This window comes from Vicugna pacos, chromosome 6 (genome assembly GCF_048564905.1).
Source record: "Vicugna pacos chromosome 6, VicPac4, whole genome shotgun sequence".
Taxonomy (NCBI): Eukaryota; Metazoa; Chordata; class Mammalia; order Artiodactyla; family Camelidae; genus Vicugna; species Vicugna pacos.
Window position 1 is genome coordinate 54,121,769 of NC_132992.1, and position 14,249 is coordinate 54,136,017.

At 46.0% G+C, this 14,249-nt stretch overlaps 1 protein-coding gene and 1 long non-coding RNA gene across 6 annotated transcripts in view; one reads left to right on the forward strand and one right to left on the reverse strand.

Annotated features, from left to right (window-relative positions):
• The window catches only part of NID2 (nidogen 2), a 79,007-nt gene that overhangs the window by 18,611 nt on the left and 46,147 nt on the right, over positions 1-14,249 (reverse strand). For 2 of the 5 annotated variants that reach the window (XR_012073610.1, XR_012073609.1), the window contains exons 12-21: positions 12,340-12,459; positions 11,577-11,807; positions 7,888-8,109; positions 7,122-7,291; positions 4,841-4,970; positions 4,188-4,359; positions 3,221-3,378; positions 1,885-2,008; positions 1,060-1,172; positions 557-791 (exon numbers count right to left, since the gene is read on the reverse strand). Coding sequence is in view for 3 of the 5 variants with exons in the window: in XM_015235572.3 (XP_015091058.1) it covers positions 781-791; positions 1,060-1,172; positions 1,885-2,008; positions 3,221-3,378; positions 4,188-4,359; positions 4,841-4,970; positions 7,122-7,291; positions 7,888-8,109; positions 11,577-11,807; positions 12,340-12,459 (1,451 nt within the window). In the remaining 2 variants the exon portion in view is untranslated. Of the gene's footprint in view, positions 1-83; positions 792-1,051; positions 1,173-1,884; positions 2,009-3,177; positions 3,379-4,187; positions 4,360-4,840; positions 4,971-7,121; positions 7,292-7,887; positions 8,110-11,576; positions 11,808-12,339; positions 12,460-14,249 lie in introns of those variants that run through there. The other 3 variants (XM_015235572.3, XM_015235573.3, XM_072963057.1) reach the window with 3 other exon arrangements.
• Positions 4,306-9,930, forward strand: LOC140696927 (uncharacterized). Its single transcript, XR_012073611.1, has 3 exons — positions 4,306-4,488; positions 7,685-7,858; positions 8,214-9,930. It is a non-coding gene; the product is annotated as an uncharacterized lncRNA (long non-coding RNA).

Below are 14,249 nucleotides of genomic sequence, written 5' to 3' on the forward strand. Positions count from 1 at the left end.
TAATCTGCTTCCTCCCTTGTCATTTAGGTGCATGCCACCTCCCTCAACTTTGTTATAGACAATACAGATCTTCAAGTCACAGGAAAACTTAAAATATTTTATTGGTGTAATCTAGAAAATTTGAGAACTGTTACATCTTTGGTATTTATGTATATATATAAATGTAGTAATGTCTGTGGGTAATTCTATAGAGGGACTTACAGGATCAGAAATACAAATTGAAATATTCTAGCACCTTTTGATATAAATAGAAATGCACACTGATGCAGAGGTAAAAAAAAAAAAAAAAACTTAGAACCTTTGTTGGGAAACTATAAATAAGTTGGTTCTTTCCCAATCAGTTCTGCATAGCCTTCTCTACCTACATCAAGGTTTAGGATCTTTAGGAGTGTATTTTTATACTGATCACATGTGCTTTAATTTCTTGGCCAGAAAGAATGGATAGCAAAAATCAGATTTAGGGTCTTAACTTGTTCTAGTTGGTTCTTAGTTGAATGAATTTGACCGTTTAAGTAGAATATAAGTGTTTATAAACATTGAATTAAAATTCTCTTACCTTTTTAAAACTTGAAATAACTTGTTTTTAAAAATACAGTAGTAAAGATTGAGGTATAAATTTTTCACAAAATGTAGTCTTTTTGCACTGAAAATGTTCATATTGTATATCCAGGAACTTCTCATGGCCAATTCCTTTTTCACTTTCTTCACGTTTGTTCGCAGTAAATGTTCTTTAGGGTCCAGATCCTGATTGTGAATGCCAAGTCCTTTACAAGGCCATATTTACTTTCTTCCTGTAGGGGGAGGGGACAGCATATTTTATAACCAAATTGCAAGTCTTTTAAAGGGGAGATAGCCTAATAGGCTGGCCTTTTTTGTATGTTTAGTTAAGCTAGGAAGACTCAGAGCAGTAGACTGGTCACCCCCATTTGTTGGCCACTAGCTTGTTTAGCTCTCAGTGGCTCTCACTGGTGGTGGCAGCATCAGGCTAAGAGTAATCAGTTACCCGATCTATCCTCCACCCAACTGACCCAAAGGAGCAGCCTGCGCACATTCATTTACCTGTTGGGCAGTAGGGGTAGACTGCAGTTATCCCGTAGAGATGAGATCGCTGCTCTGGGAGATACTCATCCATAAACTGGCCACTGTCTCTATTTACTGATATAACACCATCCCTGGTAACAGAAAGGAAGCGTGAATTCATAGGATTTCAGGTTGAATAGAAAAAGTCAGTTTATCAATAGAATCTCTGCAAAACTTCTAGAGTCTATTTTTAAAATTAACCAATGAGTTTTGAATCAGATTCGGAAGATTTGTCTGTATTAGTGGTTCTCAAAGTGGTCCTCAAGCCAGAGTCATCTGGTAACTTGTCAGCAATGCAAATTCTTGGGCTTCACTTCAGACCTACTGAGTCAGACTCTAGAGTGGGACCCATCAATATGGTTTTAACAAGAGCTTGGGATAATTCTGATGCCACGCCAAAATTTGAGAACCACTGGTCCAAATCAGTGTTCTCAACCCCAGCTACACACTGGAATTATTTGAGGATCTGTTAAAATACTGATGCCTGGGCCTCATGCCAGACCCGGTAAGTCAAAATACTTGGCGATGGGCTAGAAGGGCAGACATCTATTTCCCAGCTCCTAGTCTAAGTTATGGTATTTTTCATTCTCCCTATGGGAAAACTAATTTGTCTAAATGTCATTATTTTAAAAAATCAATTTAAATCATGTAACTAAGCTACCTCATGGCACTAACAAAGAGAATGAAATGAAAACGTCAGCAGAGGGCTTAATTACTAAAGTCACTTACTGACATTTGGTACAAGTGGTGTGTCCTCCAGAACAGTTTGCCTTTTCAGGCTTGACCACAGTGTGTCAGGCTCACCTTCTCCAGTCGGTGTGGTAGAAGTGGTCTGCGTAGCTGACGATGCTGAAGGGGTAGTTGAGGTTGTTTTGAATGACACGCCGTCCAGTTCCGTCAGGTAGTGTGCACTCCAGTTTTTTAGTTCCTTTTAAAACATCAAAGAGGGGAAAGATCCTTTCATACCATGAGGAAAAAAATCCTTTATTCCTTTACCAAAAATATTTTATTCCTAGTGCAGTAATACGTTTTCCTGTTCTATTACCAGTCTTCAGTTTAATAGCCTTCTAGTTTTTAATGGAATTTAAACTTCTAAGCCTTTTTTGGAAGAAAGGTTTGCATTTATACAAGTCTGACTAAGTTTCTCCCAAAGTAGAACTTCAGAGATTAACTTTTTTTTTATCATTGATGTAATTTCAAGTGTTAGCACATAAACTATAAACATAACCCTTGGGTAAGTACTTGCCCTTTGTAAGCAGTATATAATAATAGTCATGGCTGCTTTTTAACTAAAATCCTTAAACTTTTTTTAAAGAGTATATGATTTCTAGGTAGGACTAAGAAGTAAAATGGTCATGGCTCATCCTTTTCAGTGTAAATTTTGCATTGGTTAAACAAGTCAAGAATATACAAGTTCACATGTCTCATGAAACCCTGATTTAAATTTCAAATACTTTTTTAAAATGTAACTGTTGTTTTGGGCAGCTGGGTTATAATAGTGACCCATCCACATCATCATCCATTTTACTACATGTAAATTTTTTAAGAACGGCCTTTTCCATATTCTTGAGTAAATACCTAAACATAGCATCTGTTCAGCTGTGCTCATAATAAAATCACACAACAGAAAGACAACTTGGGAAATGGCAACCCTAGTTTATTACTGAAGGAAGCCACCCTGCCACATCACTTATCAAAGAATGTCCTCAGCATAACAGCTTACTGTCTGTTAAAATAACATTTATAAATGTTACAATACTGGCAAAAAAAAAAAAGAATAACCCTTGTTACTTTATCTAAGCTTGTCCGTTCCAACAGTGGGTGATACTTTTTAACCTAAAAAGTAGGCCAAATGCTCGTGTAGGGGAAGGGCAAGCAGTACAAAAAAGAACTGGACATAGGCCTGGCCCTCAAACTCACCACCTGGTTCACACACATACACCCAAAACCTCAGGAAGTTCTTTGAGAATCATTATAAAGTGTTCTTTAAAAGTTTACATACCGAACAAAGTAGATTATTTGCTATACTGTTTTAAGCCAAAAGTTCTAAATGGAGGATTTGGTTACTGTAAGATCTGTTAGAGTGCTCGTACTCACGAACACTGCAGTCTTCTGTATCTGCATGCCAGCAGTATGTTACCTGCATCTGCCCAGCAGAGCAGTTTGGAGAAGGGGTCAAAGGTTAAACCATTGGGCAGTCCAATGTCTTTATTCACTAGAATTCTTCTGTTTTCTCCATCTAAAGACGACATTTCAATTTTAGGAGCTTCTCGGTTCCAGTCTGTCCAGTACAAGTTGCTGTGGATAAATGGAACAGAAAGATAAACACCTTCCTCAATGTATAGAACCCAATTTCAGAACCATCTTTGAGGCTCTTCCCTAAGTATTTCTGAGTCAAAACCACTTTGCTGAGAATTTAAGCTGAAGATTATCTTTATGGATATGAAGGGTGTCTCTGGAATTTCATTTGCTAGAAACCCCATTAAATATGACACGAGTTTCTCAAAGTATAGACATCCTCCCTGGTTCTAACAAGTACTGAAACACTGACCAAGCTCTATGTCCCAGCTGATCTCAGCAGTTACCAAACAGGAAACATTGTTCTCTGGACTGTTGCCATAGCAACAACAAGGCCAGAGAAATGACACGCCTGATGTCTGAGTTTTGGTTACTCAGTCACTGTTTAAGGCAGGGTAACCTTACTGAGATTCTAACACTGGGATTTCCTGCTGCTGAAGGAGAGAGACGCACTCAATTCCACTTTCACTGTTGTCTCGGGCCTTGCCTGGTCATCTGATCCAGAGTAGCCCCCAGCCCCTCACATACTCTGAATTCTCTGCACATCACAACATAGGCTTCATGAAGTTCCTTGCATATTCATGGGTTTACTATCTTGTTTCCTCCTAGTAGAACGTAAGCGCCATGAAAGAACACACCGTGTCTGCCCAGAACGGTGCCTGACACCTAGTAGTTCCTCAGTAAATACTGTCATTAACACATCTGAACTTGTATGCTCCCCTTCTGACCCTCCCTACACTGTACTTAGAATCCGAGGGCTTCAAATGAGGATCTACAGGTAATAGGAGAATGAGGGAAGCCCAGCCGACCCTCGGATTGGATCCACAGCGATGGCGCGGGGGTTCACCAGGTCCGTGTGGAAAAGGGCCCTGCGCTCAGAGCCGTCCAGCTTGGCCCTCTCTATCTTATCCAGGCCGCTGTCCGTCCAGTACATCGTTCTACGGAAGTGGTCGATGGCAAGTCCTTCGGGGCTCATCAGACCTGGAAATATAACAAAGGCAGGACTAGAGCACTGGCAGCTGTGAAAGGTGAGCCAGAAGCAGAGACCAACTCTGAACGGTTGGAAAAGGAAAGAAAGAGTTCTGCGAGTCCTTAAGTTGCAGAAACCAGGTCAGTAGGGGAGCAGATCCTTTATTACTTTTTCTGCCAGCTCTCGTTTCCTCCAGTCTAACCAGACTACCAGCCTGAGGGCACTGGGCGGGGGGAGTGACAGGCAGCATCAGCCATGGCCACACCCTGAATTCCTACAGCGAGCCCTTTGTACCGAGAGCCCCATCAAGAAGGCTCGCCTTCCTGTTCACGTGTGAGTGTGCAGGTTTAGAGACTGTACAGCTCAGTAAAGTGACTTGCACAGAACTGCCCCACTGGATAAAAATAGACTTTGGCATAAAACAGGCAAATAACTTGGACTTCATAGAATGAAAAATGAAACAGGAAGTGTCCTCAGGGTGAAGCTGCTGACCTGAGTTAATGATGGTCTCGGGTTCCGCTCCTGCTTCCAAACTGGCACGGCTAATTGTCCGTCCAGCAACGTCCGTCCAGTACACCATCCTCTCCCGGCAGTCGTAGTCAATTCCCACAACGATGGAGCCCTTGGTGACAGAACACAGAATTAGAAGAATCAGGACAGCTTGCATGACCCCCAAGTTCACACTCAGCTCCCTCCCTCATGCGTGGCTACAGCAAACAACCCTGCAAGGTGTGGATTTATGGGCATCTGTGCACAGTGGTTAGGTGTGTGGGTGATGGAGGCCAATTTCCTGGGGCCATTACCAGGCTTGGCCACTTACTAGCTATGTGACGTTGGTACTTAACCTCCATATGCCTTTGTCTCCTCAATTGCCACATGAAGGTAACAGTATCTACTTCATGTGGCTGCTATAAAAATGTATGCCATGAATGCTTAGGAAGTATCCTAACCAGTAATTAGTATACTGTAAGCTCTCAGTAAGCACTTTTTTTTGTTGGTGGTAAAAACAAAAGCCATTTTGTGGAAATATCAGCCCCTTTAGTGATTAGAGGACAGATGTTAGTCTCAGCAAAGTAGGTTCTTAATATCCCACTGGGCAAAAACTGACTCTCAAATGTTACCAGTACTTTTTGAAAAAGCCTTTCTGAAATTTGCCAACAAAATCCTCCCCCCTTCTTTGACTATGAGATCTTTCTGCTACCTGAGGTGCCGTCACCCCTACCGCCATCTCTGCGTCTTACTGCAAAGCAATTCTTTGTACTCTTAAAAGAAAGTCTGCTGTTTGATGGGTTAAGGAACTGAGGAATGGTGGTCACCTGACCCCTGGCTGGGGAGGTCTCCTGTCCTTCCTTATTGCCAAATAAATGGCAAAGTCTTTTTTAAAATGTTGAGTCTGTGATAGTCCTCTCAAACTCTGCACAGAAATTGCTTCATTCAACTGCCAACCCAGACTCCCATTCTGAGAAGCCCAGCAGATGTGCGAGCCAACATTGAGGGGCCATCTGGCTGTCCCTGAGGTCATGGCAGCTCCTCGCTTGCCTAACAAAGCCTCCTGGTACTGCCTCTGGGAGAGGAGTCTGTACAAGAAACAAGCAGGATTAGGCTCCTGTGGAAAAGTGGGCAGTTTATATGGGAGGACCTGAAGGTTAAGTATAATTTTACTTGAAAATTTAGAAGTCATCTGTGTCAGGCAAGGGTGCACATCCACATGGGCTTCCATTAACCCAGGGATTTCAAGGTTTCTTGGAGGCAGAAGTCCCAATTTAAATTTCCCTAAGATACTCTTATAACCCATATTCCATTTCTTTTTCAGTTCCACCACTACCACCTCATCAGAGGCAAGTTCAGAAATGCAGTGAAGCCATCTGACTTGACTAGAATAGATGGTTAGCTTGAGGTGATGACAATTTTCTTTTAGAAAAACTTAGAAAACAGCGCTAGTGTTGGCAAACACACATACCCAATTTAAATCTTTAAAAGGATGAAGAAAAACCCACACCCCACATCTTTTTCTGAACACTGGCTACCTCTAAACTTTTCTGGAACTGGATAAGGGGCTGTTCGTTAACGGGAGTAGATGTAAACATGGACACTAACGTTCGTTCTCATAGATGAGCAAGTACCTGGAGCGTGGGAAGTTCAGAAATGGAATTAGATGATGTTCCATTGTAAGTGTCAGTGTGCTTCTTGTGAGCTCCCGTCTCTTCTCCATTTTAGAGAAGAAATCCCTCCTCCAGAATGGGGTGCCTTGACCGTAGGGAGACTGCTGGCTCAGGAAGCATCCAGCATCCCCTGGGAAAAACCCTGTCCACTGCTTTCCCAGCATCACATGCTCCCCCAGTTTTTATCTATGGAGGAGTCAGGGAAGATCAGAAAAGATGCTGGTGAACAGAACCACGTGGGAGGGGAAGGGAGGGGCTGCCACAATGAAGCTGGTGTTAACTGACTTCCAGGATCTCTGCAGGGATGTCTATGGCAGAGAGAAGGCTGGGGACTCGGGTTAACCTATCATTTTCCCTGGAATCTCTGTGCTGCCTCAATATCCTGACAACTCTCAGTCCCTTTCCATATATCTGAAGCCCAGGAACCCATCGGAGAAAGTGGTGTCAGGCAAGCATGACTCCCGGCAGCAGAGAGCACCTCCACTCTGTGTGTCAGGCTCACGAAGAGACTGCAGTCCCAAAACCCTCCAGGACTCCCCCCCCACTTCTCCACCCCAGGCCGTTCCCCAAATCCAGGCCACCCTGGCCCCCAGCGGAGAAATCCACTTTACATGCAGTGACAGCAGGGTCTTGGCTGTGTCCTTCTGAAGCCGGGTACCATTGAGGGGCAAGTGGCCAATCTGCTGGCCCTGAGCGTAGAGCAGGAAGGTGCCCACAGGTGGAGGGGCAACGTCAGGCCGGGGTGTGGGCCGGACTGTGGGGGGAGCGACCGTGGGGATACCTGCAGTGAGAAAGGGGAGGGACAAGGGTGGGAGGGGAGAGGGGAGAAAAGTCAACTTTCCCACATACCAGAGCCTCCAGAAACATCAAAAGTTCTTTACCCTGGACAGATGTGCTCCAGATGTTCCTTAAAAGAAATTCTAATTTCTGGGGTTTTTTTCCCAAGACCAATTATGTAAATCACTGCCAATTACCCAGGAGGAAGACAACAAAACATGTCCCTCAGAACAAAGCAGGAAGTTTTTTTCTTTTTTTTTTAAGGGAAAAAATCAGAGCCAGTATTGTGTCAGCTGCTTTTTGGGGCCCCAGGGTGACACGTGTCCCTTTTCACCCTGGACACGGGGTTGGAGGAGGAACTGCATATTGAGCTGAGTCCCAGATGTTCCAATTACAGAAACTGCTGATGAAAATACCAGACACTAAGTCCAAATTGGGATTGTGGGTGGACCAGATTATAAATCAGCACAGTGTATTAGTGACTTCTTCCACTGGACCTGCCACCCTTTATTTCCCCCTCTTCCCTGACGGCTGGCAGCTTGCCCGCAGGAACACCTCAGATGCAGCGGAGGTGAGTGAGGGCTCTCCCCGGGTGCTTACATGCGGGGGTGGTGCCAGGCTGGGAGCGGGTGCCCTGCACCTCTCTGCCGTCTTTGTCCACGCACCAGCAGAAGTCACTCTTCCCATGGCACTGCAGCGGGGTGAAGTGGCCCAGGTCATCACACTGGGGCACGTACTGGTCATCCCTGGGTGTACCGCCATAGTGCTCCAGCAGGCTTTCCCTCCAGCGCTCACAGATGGTCCGGGGCCTCTGGGTGGGCTCTGAGCAGATAGGGACAGAAAGCCTTTGACTGTGGACCAGGGACAGAACATAGCATGTCGCTCAAGATCCCCACACCTGGTCCCCTGGCCTTCTTCCTCCCAAGGTCCATGAGCATGGCCTCAGCCAAGGCCCTGGATGCTGGACCTGAACTGCAAAGTGCTCTAAGAAGTTCACCACAGGAACCAGGAGAGGGGGCCCTCCTGGTGCTCCGGTCTCCCCGGGCCAGAAGACTGTCAGCGAGGCCCAGCCACGGCAGGAAAGAACAGGAGGAGGTAACAGCTGGGGCGCAGGGCTCACTCAGCCAGGGAAGGGGCCTCTGCTGACAGCGCTTGCGGGGACTCTCCTTGGGGACTCAGTGGCCTACATGATGCTTAAAGCCAATACTGATTCTTTCCCACCTGCTTCAGACTCCGGGAGCTGTGTCTAAGAGGATTATCTTGAGACCAGCCCATGTGTCTTAGAAAGTATTACTGAATGCCCTACTTAGGTGGCCCTAAGTATCCGTCCTTTGGAAAACTATACTGAGTAAATCTTCGTATAATTAGTATGTGTGAGCATAGCAGAGACGGTGGCAAACACCTTGATACTGACTGAGAGACACTCCAGCTCCTAGAGGTCCTTTGGCCACCCTGCTCTGTGACTATCTTAAAGCCGAACCTTCTCCAGCTTCCCACCATGTTGCTCTGCCACATCCTTTCTCCAGCATCCTTGCCCACATCCTTTCTCCAGCATCCTAGCCCATCCTCCCCTCCCTCCCAGCTCATCATTGTGCTTAAGCTCTTGTTGGCTTCCCATGCAGAGCAGTTTTTCTACCTGCATTTCCTCCCAGACTGCTTCCGCAGGACTGCCAAGGTTCTGTCCCACACACAGCAGTCCTGCCTCAGAGGACGCTGCTGCAGGCTGTTAAATAACTTGTACACTGTCCTAAGATAGGATCACCTAAAGGAGCTGAAATAGATAGGGCTCCTCCTTTACTAATTCCTGCAACTCAAAGCCTATGGTCTGTGGCATCAAAGAGCCGAGTACCTGCTTATAACCGCCACTTGGATGTGTAACAGAGATCTCTAACAAAAACCAGGCTTTCCTCCATCAAAGCTGCTCTCCCCTAGACTCTTCCATCTCAGTAAGCAGCACCTCCATCTTTCCATTGCTCAGGCCCAGTCATCCGTGACTCGTTTCTTTCTCTCACTCCCCACATATGTCCAAACTGTCAGCTCTGCCTTCAAAATACACTCAGCGTACGTTCACTTCTCCCTGCATCCACCCTGTCGTTTTGTGCCAGGATGACTACAAGAACCTTCGCACTGGTTTCCCTGCTTCCATTATCATTCCTGCCTCTTGGTCTAGACTCAACTGGCAGCCAGAAAGAGCCCCTTAAAAAAAGTCACTTCAGATCTCTTCTTTGGGCAAAGCTTCCAATGGCTTCAAAGAACAGTTGGAAAGATTCCATTTGGGCTCCAGCACCTACAGTTCCTCAAGGAAAGTAAGAAAATGGTGAATAAAGTCCTCAGAGCTCAAACCCAACTAGCCCAACTCCAAGACCCACCATGTTGGGGGAAGCCAGTGCCCTTCATTCAGGTAGCTAATGACCCACGGGAAGCAAAGCTCTTTTTCAAACATCATGGAGAAGGAAAGACTGACTTCCTCACCCAGATGTGTCTCAAAGGACCCAGAGAAGGAAATGCCACTTCCTCAAACACTTGCCATCCATCGCAAGGTGGGGTTCCCTGGAGATGTTCCCAGCACGGCCCCAGGTCCACATTCCCAACTCAGAAGATCCATTCTTGGTTCAGGGGACCACCCAACGAGGCCCATGTCTTTGTTTGGAATACAACACACAGCCCAGCCAGCTTCTGGGAAGCGGGAACTCACATCACTTATATACGTGGGCATCCCTCTCATTCCTCACTATTTGAAGCTACTTCTTAATTCAACCATGGATTTCTTTCTCTTCTCTTTCTGGTTGGCAGGGTTTTAAATATTTTTAACTTTGGGGCACAGAACACTCTGTGCTGAGCCCATTATGCAGATGAGACTAGTCAGAAATGGCAGCGTTAAGATGGAAGCCTGAGCCATGGGAACGAGTCTGCACAAAGGAACATGTCCCTCTTTTAGTAATTAATTTCTCATTCTCTGTGCTCTCTTCTGGATCACTGTCCTTAACACATGCCTGTCTTAATAACTTTAATAGAATTCTGAACCATTCCCTTAAGATTTCTCCCAACCATCTGATTTCTTCACATTCCAACTGGAGTTAGAACTAAGACTTTTTAAAAAGTAGGCATGAGTGAAACAGAATTTCTGTATCCCCCGCCCCCCCCCCCCTTTTTTTAAAGACCTACGAAACCTTTTCCTAGAAGTTGGGGCAGAGAGGAACTAGGCTGCACTGTGGAAGCAAGGGGACAGATACCATATACGTCTCAATCAGGCATTACCGATTTTACTTACATGAATCTTAGAGCAACTAATATCCGGGCCGTAATAATTAATATTACTGAAAGGAACAAAATGGGGGGGGGTTATTCTTCAGTTCTTGCTCTCATACATTAAAAGCCAAGACTAGTAATTATGGAACCCTTCTCAGTGGTAAAAATAGATCTTTGAATAGCAAGCTGGTGGATACGTGTAGGAATTATTTTGGCTAAAATATCATCAAACCAATCCCATGTTCTTCATAATAAAGGTCTTCCCATCTCTGAACTCAGCAAGGAGCAGAAGCCTGCCTTAGCAACCTGCAGTTGGTATCAGCTGCGAGCACTGGATAACCATGCCCCGCACAGACTGGGCATGCGCAGACGGTAACAGACAAGTTTGTCAGCATCTCAGATTGCTCAGACTAACAAAACAGGTGCCTGCCCCTCTTCTGAAGGTGGCAGGGGCAAGTGTGACTCCCCATGGACATGCTGGGTCTGCCTAGAGAGGGCTGGGGTTACCAGCTTAGAGCCAAGCAGCTGGCTCCACCCTAAGTGTCGTGCTTGTTTTTTCCTATTGATATTTAAACAGCCTTCAGGCTGCTTGCTGCAGTTCAGAAGTCAGAGTTAAGTGATGTAAACTGATATGGAAGGCAGTTTTCCTTCTGGACCAAAGGCTGGTCTGGCAAGATCGTCTAGCTCTAAGATCTCCCTAAGCTGCCAAAGCAGATTTGGGAGTGGCCTCAGCCTGACCTACACACTCAGTCTCAACTTTTAGTCTTGGACTCAACAAAGGTCAAAGAGGCTGGAGTCCGACGTGTAAGTGATCATGTATGTCATGCACGTGTCTCTATGTCCCGGTAACATGAATGTGCACACAGGTGTACGCATACCATTCAAGTGTTCCTAGGAGGTAGGAAGCTATGCAGGGATGGTGATCAGCCCTGAGTCTGCGTGGTCTGGGCAGGGGTTATAACCTACCTGGTGGTCAGCACCATCCTGCTTCTCCATCCCAGGCAGAAGCTGGGACTAGGTGTCTTTCCTGACTGGCTCACCTGGTGGTCCACAGCGAGGTGGGACGGAGCCGGGAGGAGTCCGGGTGCCAGGGATTTCACGACCATCTGGGTCCACGCACCAGCAGAAGCCCGTGCTGCCATGACACTGCAGTGGCAGGAAATGACCTTGCTCATCACATTGTGGGACGTGGAGCAGAGCCCCGGGATGGGTGCGCTGAGCCTGGGCATCACGCTGCTGGTGCTCACAGGGCTTCAGTCCTGAGGTGGGGTCTTCCGGGACCAGAGCAGAGGAGATAAAAAGGAGGAAGAAAAGGCATTGCAACCCATCCACTTTTACCAGCCAGCCTCAAAGTCTCCTGAGGGTTTTTTCCTCTTTTTTTCCCCTATAATTGGAAGATAGGATAATATGGGGGAAATGGCTAGGCACTGGGATTTTGGAATCCTGGGTTCCTTTCTTAGTCCTGCCACTATTTACCTAATTTCTCCCTATACGCTTGGTCTCAAGCCTTCATCGAAAGTACACTTACCGAGGCAAAACAGATCACTAAGGCAATTAACCAGAACTGCTACTAGGTAGGACGATGGATGGGTCATCCTCCAGAATATTCTAACCAGTGAACTATCAGTAAACTAGGCAGTCCAAAAAAAAAAAAAAAAACAGGAAAAAAAATCAGAGCCTGGAAAAATCCACCGACTAAAGCCTTGGACCCAGATAAATCAAGAGTGGGCTGACATGCTGCAGAAAAGGGGCACTGAGGGAGCAGGGAGTTTTCTGTGTTTAATCTGGCCCACCCAACCTTACCAGGTGTGCACTGAAATCCATCCCCATGATATCCAGGTTGGCAGCGGCAGGAGAAGGAGCCAGGGGTGTTGGAGCAGGTCGCCGAGGGGTGACATCTGTTCTCCAAGCATTCGTCAACATCTGCAGTGGTTAGGGACGGGGACAGGGAGGGAGGGAGGAAGAGAGGGAGGGAAGAACAGTGTGACCTCCCTGCACTCAGTCTCCGCTCCTCCACGGCCTTCGTGAGCACGGATCAATGATGGGGGTCAACTTCAGAAGACCCTTAGGCACGAGTGGAAACATCCTGGCACCTCAACGCCAAGCTTAGTACAGAGTCAGGGGCCATGTTCAGTGTAGAAACCAAACACATGGTCACTCACAGAGAAGTACATCCTGGCTATATTTCTAGAGCATCTTTCATACACTGAATTCCAGGAAGTTATTACCTTCAAACTAAAGTTTAGCCTATAAACCATTTCCTTTCAGTAACACTAAAATAAATACATGTAGCAATAATTTTTTTTTTCCTTTTGTTGTTGGCACCATCTCCCTACAGACAAAAAAAACCCATGGAGACTCCAAATACCTTTTCAACTAAGAAGCACGTTTGGTCTTGTACCATCAGAGAGTCCTAACTCTCTAGAATGCCCAACTAGTCAGAAAGTTTATTTTTCACTTGTAGAATAAAAAAGTACACAAAAAATATTCTCAGGGGTTTTGAAACAACCGTAAGAAAGAAAGTCTAAATTTGTCTGGTTTATCGGTACAAACAATTCAGGTCCCTGCACTCTCCACACAGTACCACGAGGATTCATTTTCAGAGTTCTCAAAGCTACAACATTCCGAAACTTCAAACCAGAGCCAACTCACATTCCTTTATTTACTGAAATCAGCACACGCTGACAATAGCAAGACCTCCTTCCCTGCACACACACACACACACACACAAAAAGTCTTGACCATCTATCTGTTGGAACCAAAGCCCAGCAGTTGAGATAAGCCACCTTCAGAGACAGGAAGTCTTCCCCAGTAAAACAGAGGATAAAGGGTATAGATCTGATAAAGGCTCAACTGAAAATAAAACAAAGTCCTCACAGCCAAGATAACATCCAAAAAGTGTTACAATGTGCGAATAGGGAGAAACGCGGGCCGGGTGACCAGCTTGAAATCTGGAGGACAGGAGTGCCAGGAGGGAGCTGTGTCAGTTCAGTACAGCTCGCGACACAGACACGTCGGACGTGGAAGCCAGAGACTTAACAGCTGAATTTGACGTCCATCAGCTGGGGACAGAAGTGGCTCCTCACCCAGCCTCCCAGGACCTGATGAAATCTCTTTCATGGCTATCAGTGCCACCCTTGCTGCGACCAGACCCTCACTAAGCCACCTTCCAATGGCTAAGGGCCCTTCCTGGGTACGAGTAAGTGGACAAGCTGGACACGCAACACAGACGTTCTCCTCGTGGGAGAGGCATCTCTTACACCGTGATTAGCAATTTAACCACATACACTGCTTGTCCTCCGTCTCGGGGAGTTTAGTCAACAAATTAATTCTCTCAAATTCTCTCAAATTTGCCCCCCAAAACCCTGAATGCTTGACACAGCCAAGTTCAAGGCCACCCAGAGAGGCTCTGCCCAGATCAGCAGTTGGCCTGCCTGGTCACCTTCCTTTCACCAACAAAAGGCAGGACGACAGTTATAAATTCACCTGCAAGGTTAGAAGCAAACAAGGTTCGCTGGTTATCTCCTCAGTGAACCCAAAACAAACCAAATCAAAACAGTTGCAACAACAAAGACTTTATCTCCCATCTAATCAATGTGGGTTCTACACTGTCATATTTAATTATCTGGGAAGATGGCCCTCTGTCTCTTTAGAACAACAACTCAAATGCCCAGTTGAGTGAGGCTGTGCCCATCCAGTTCTCTGTGCCTGGA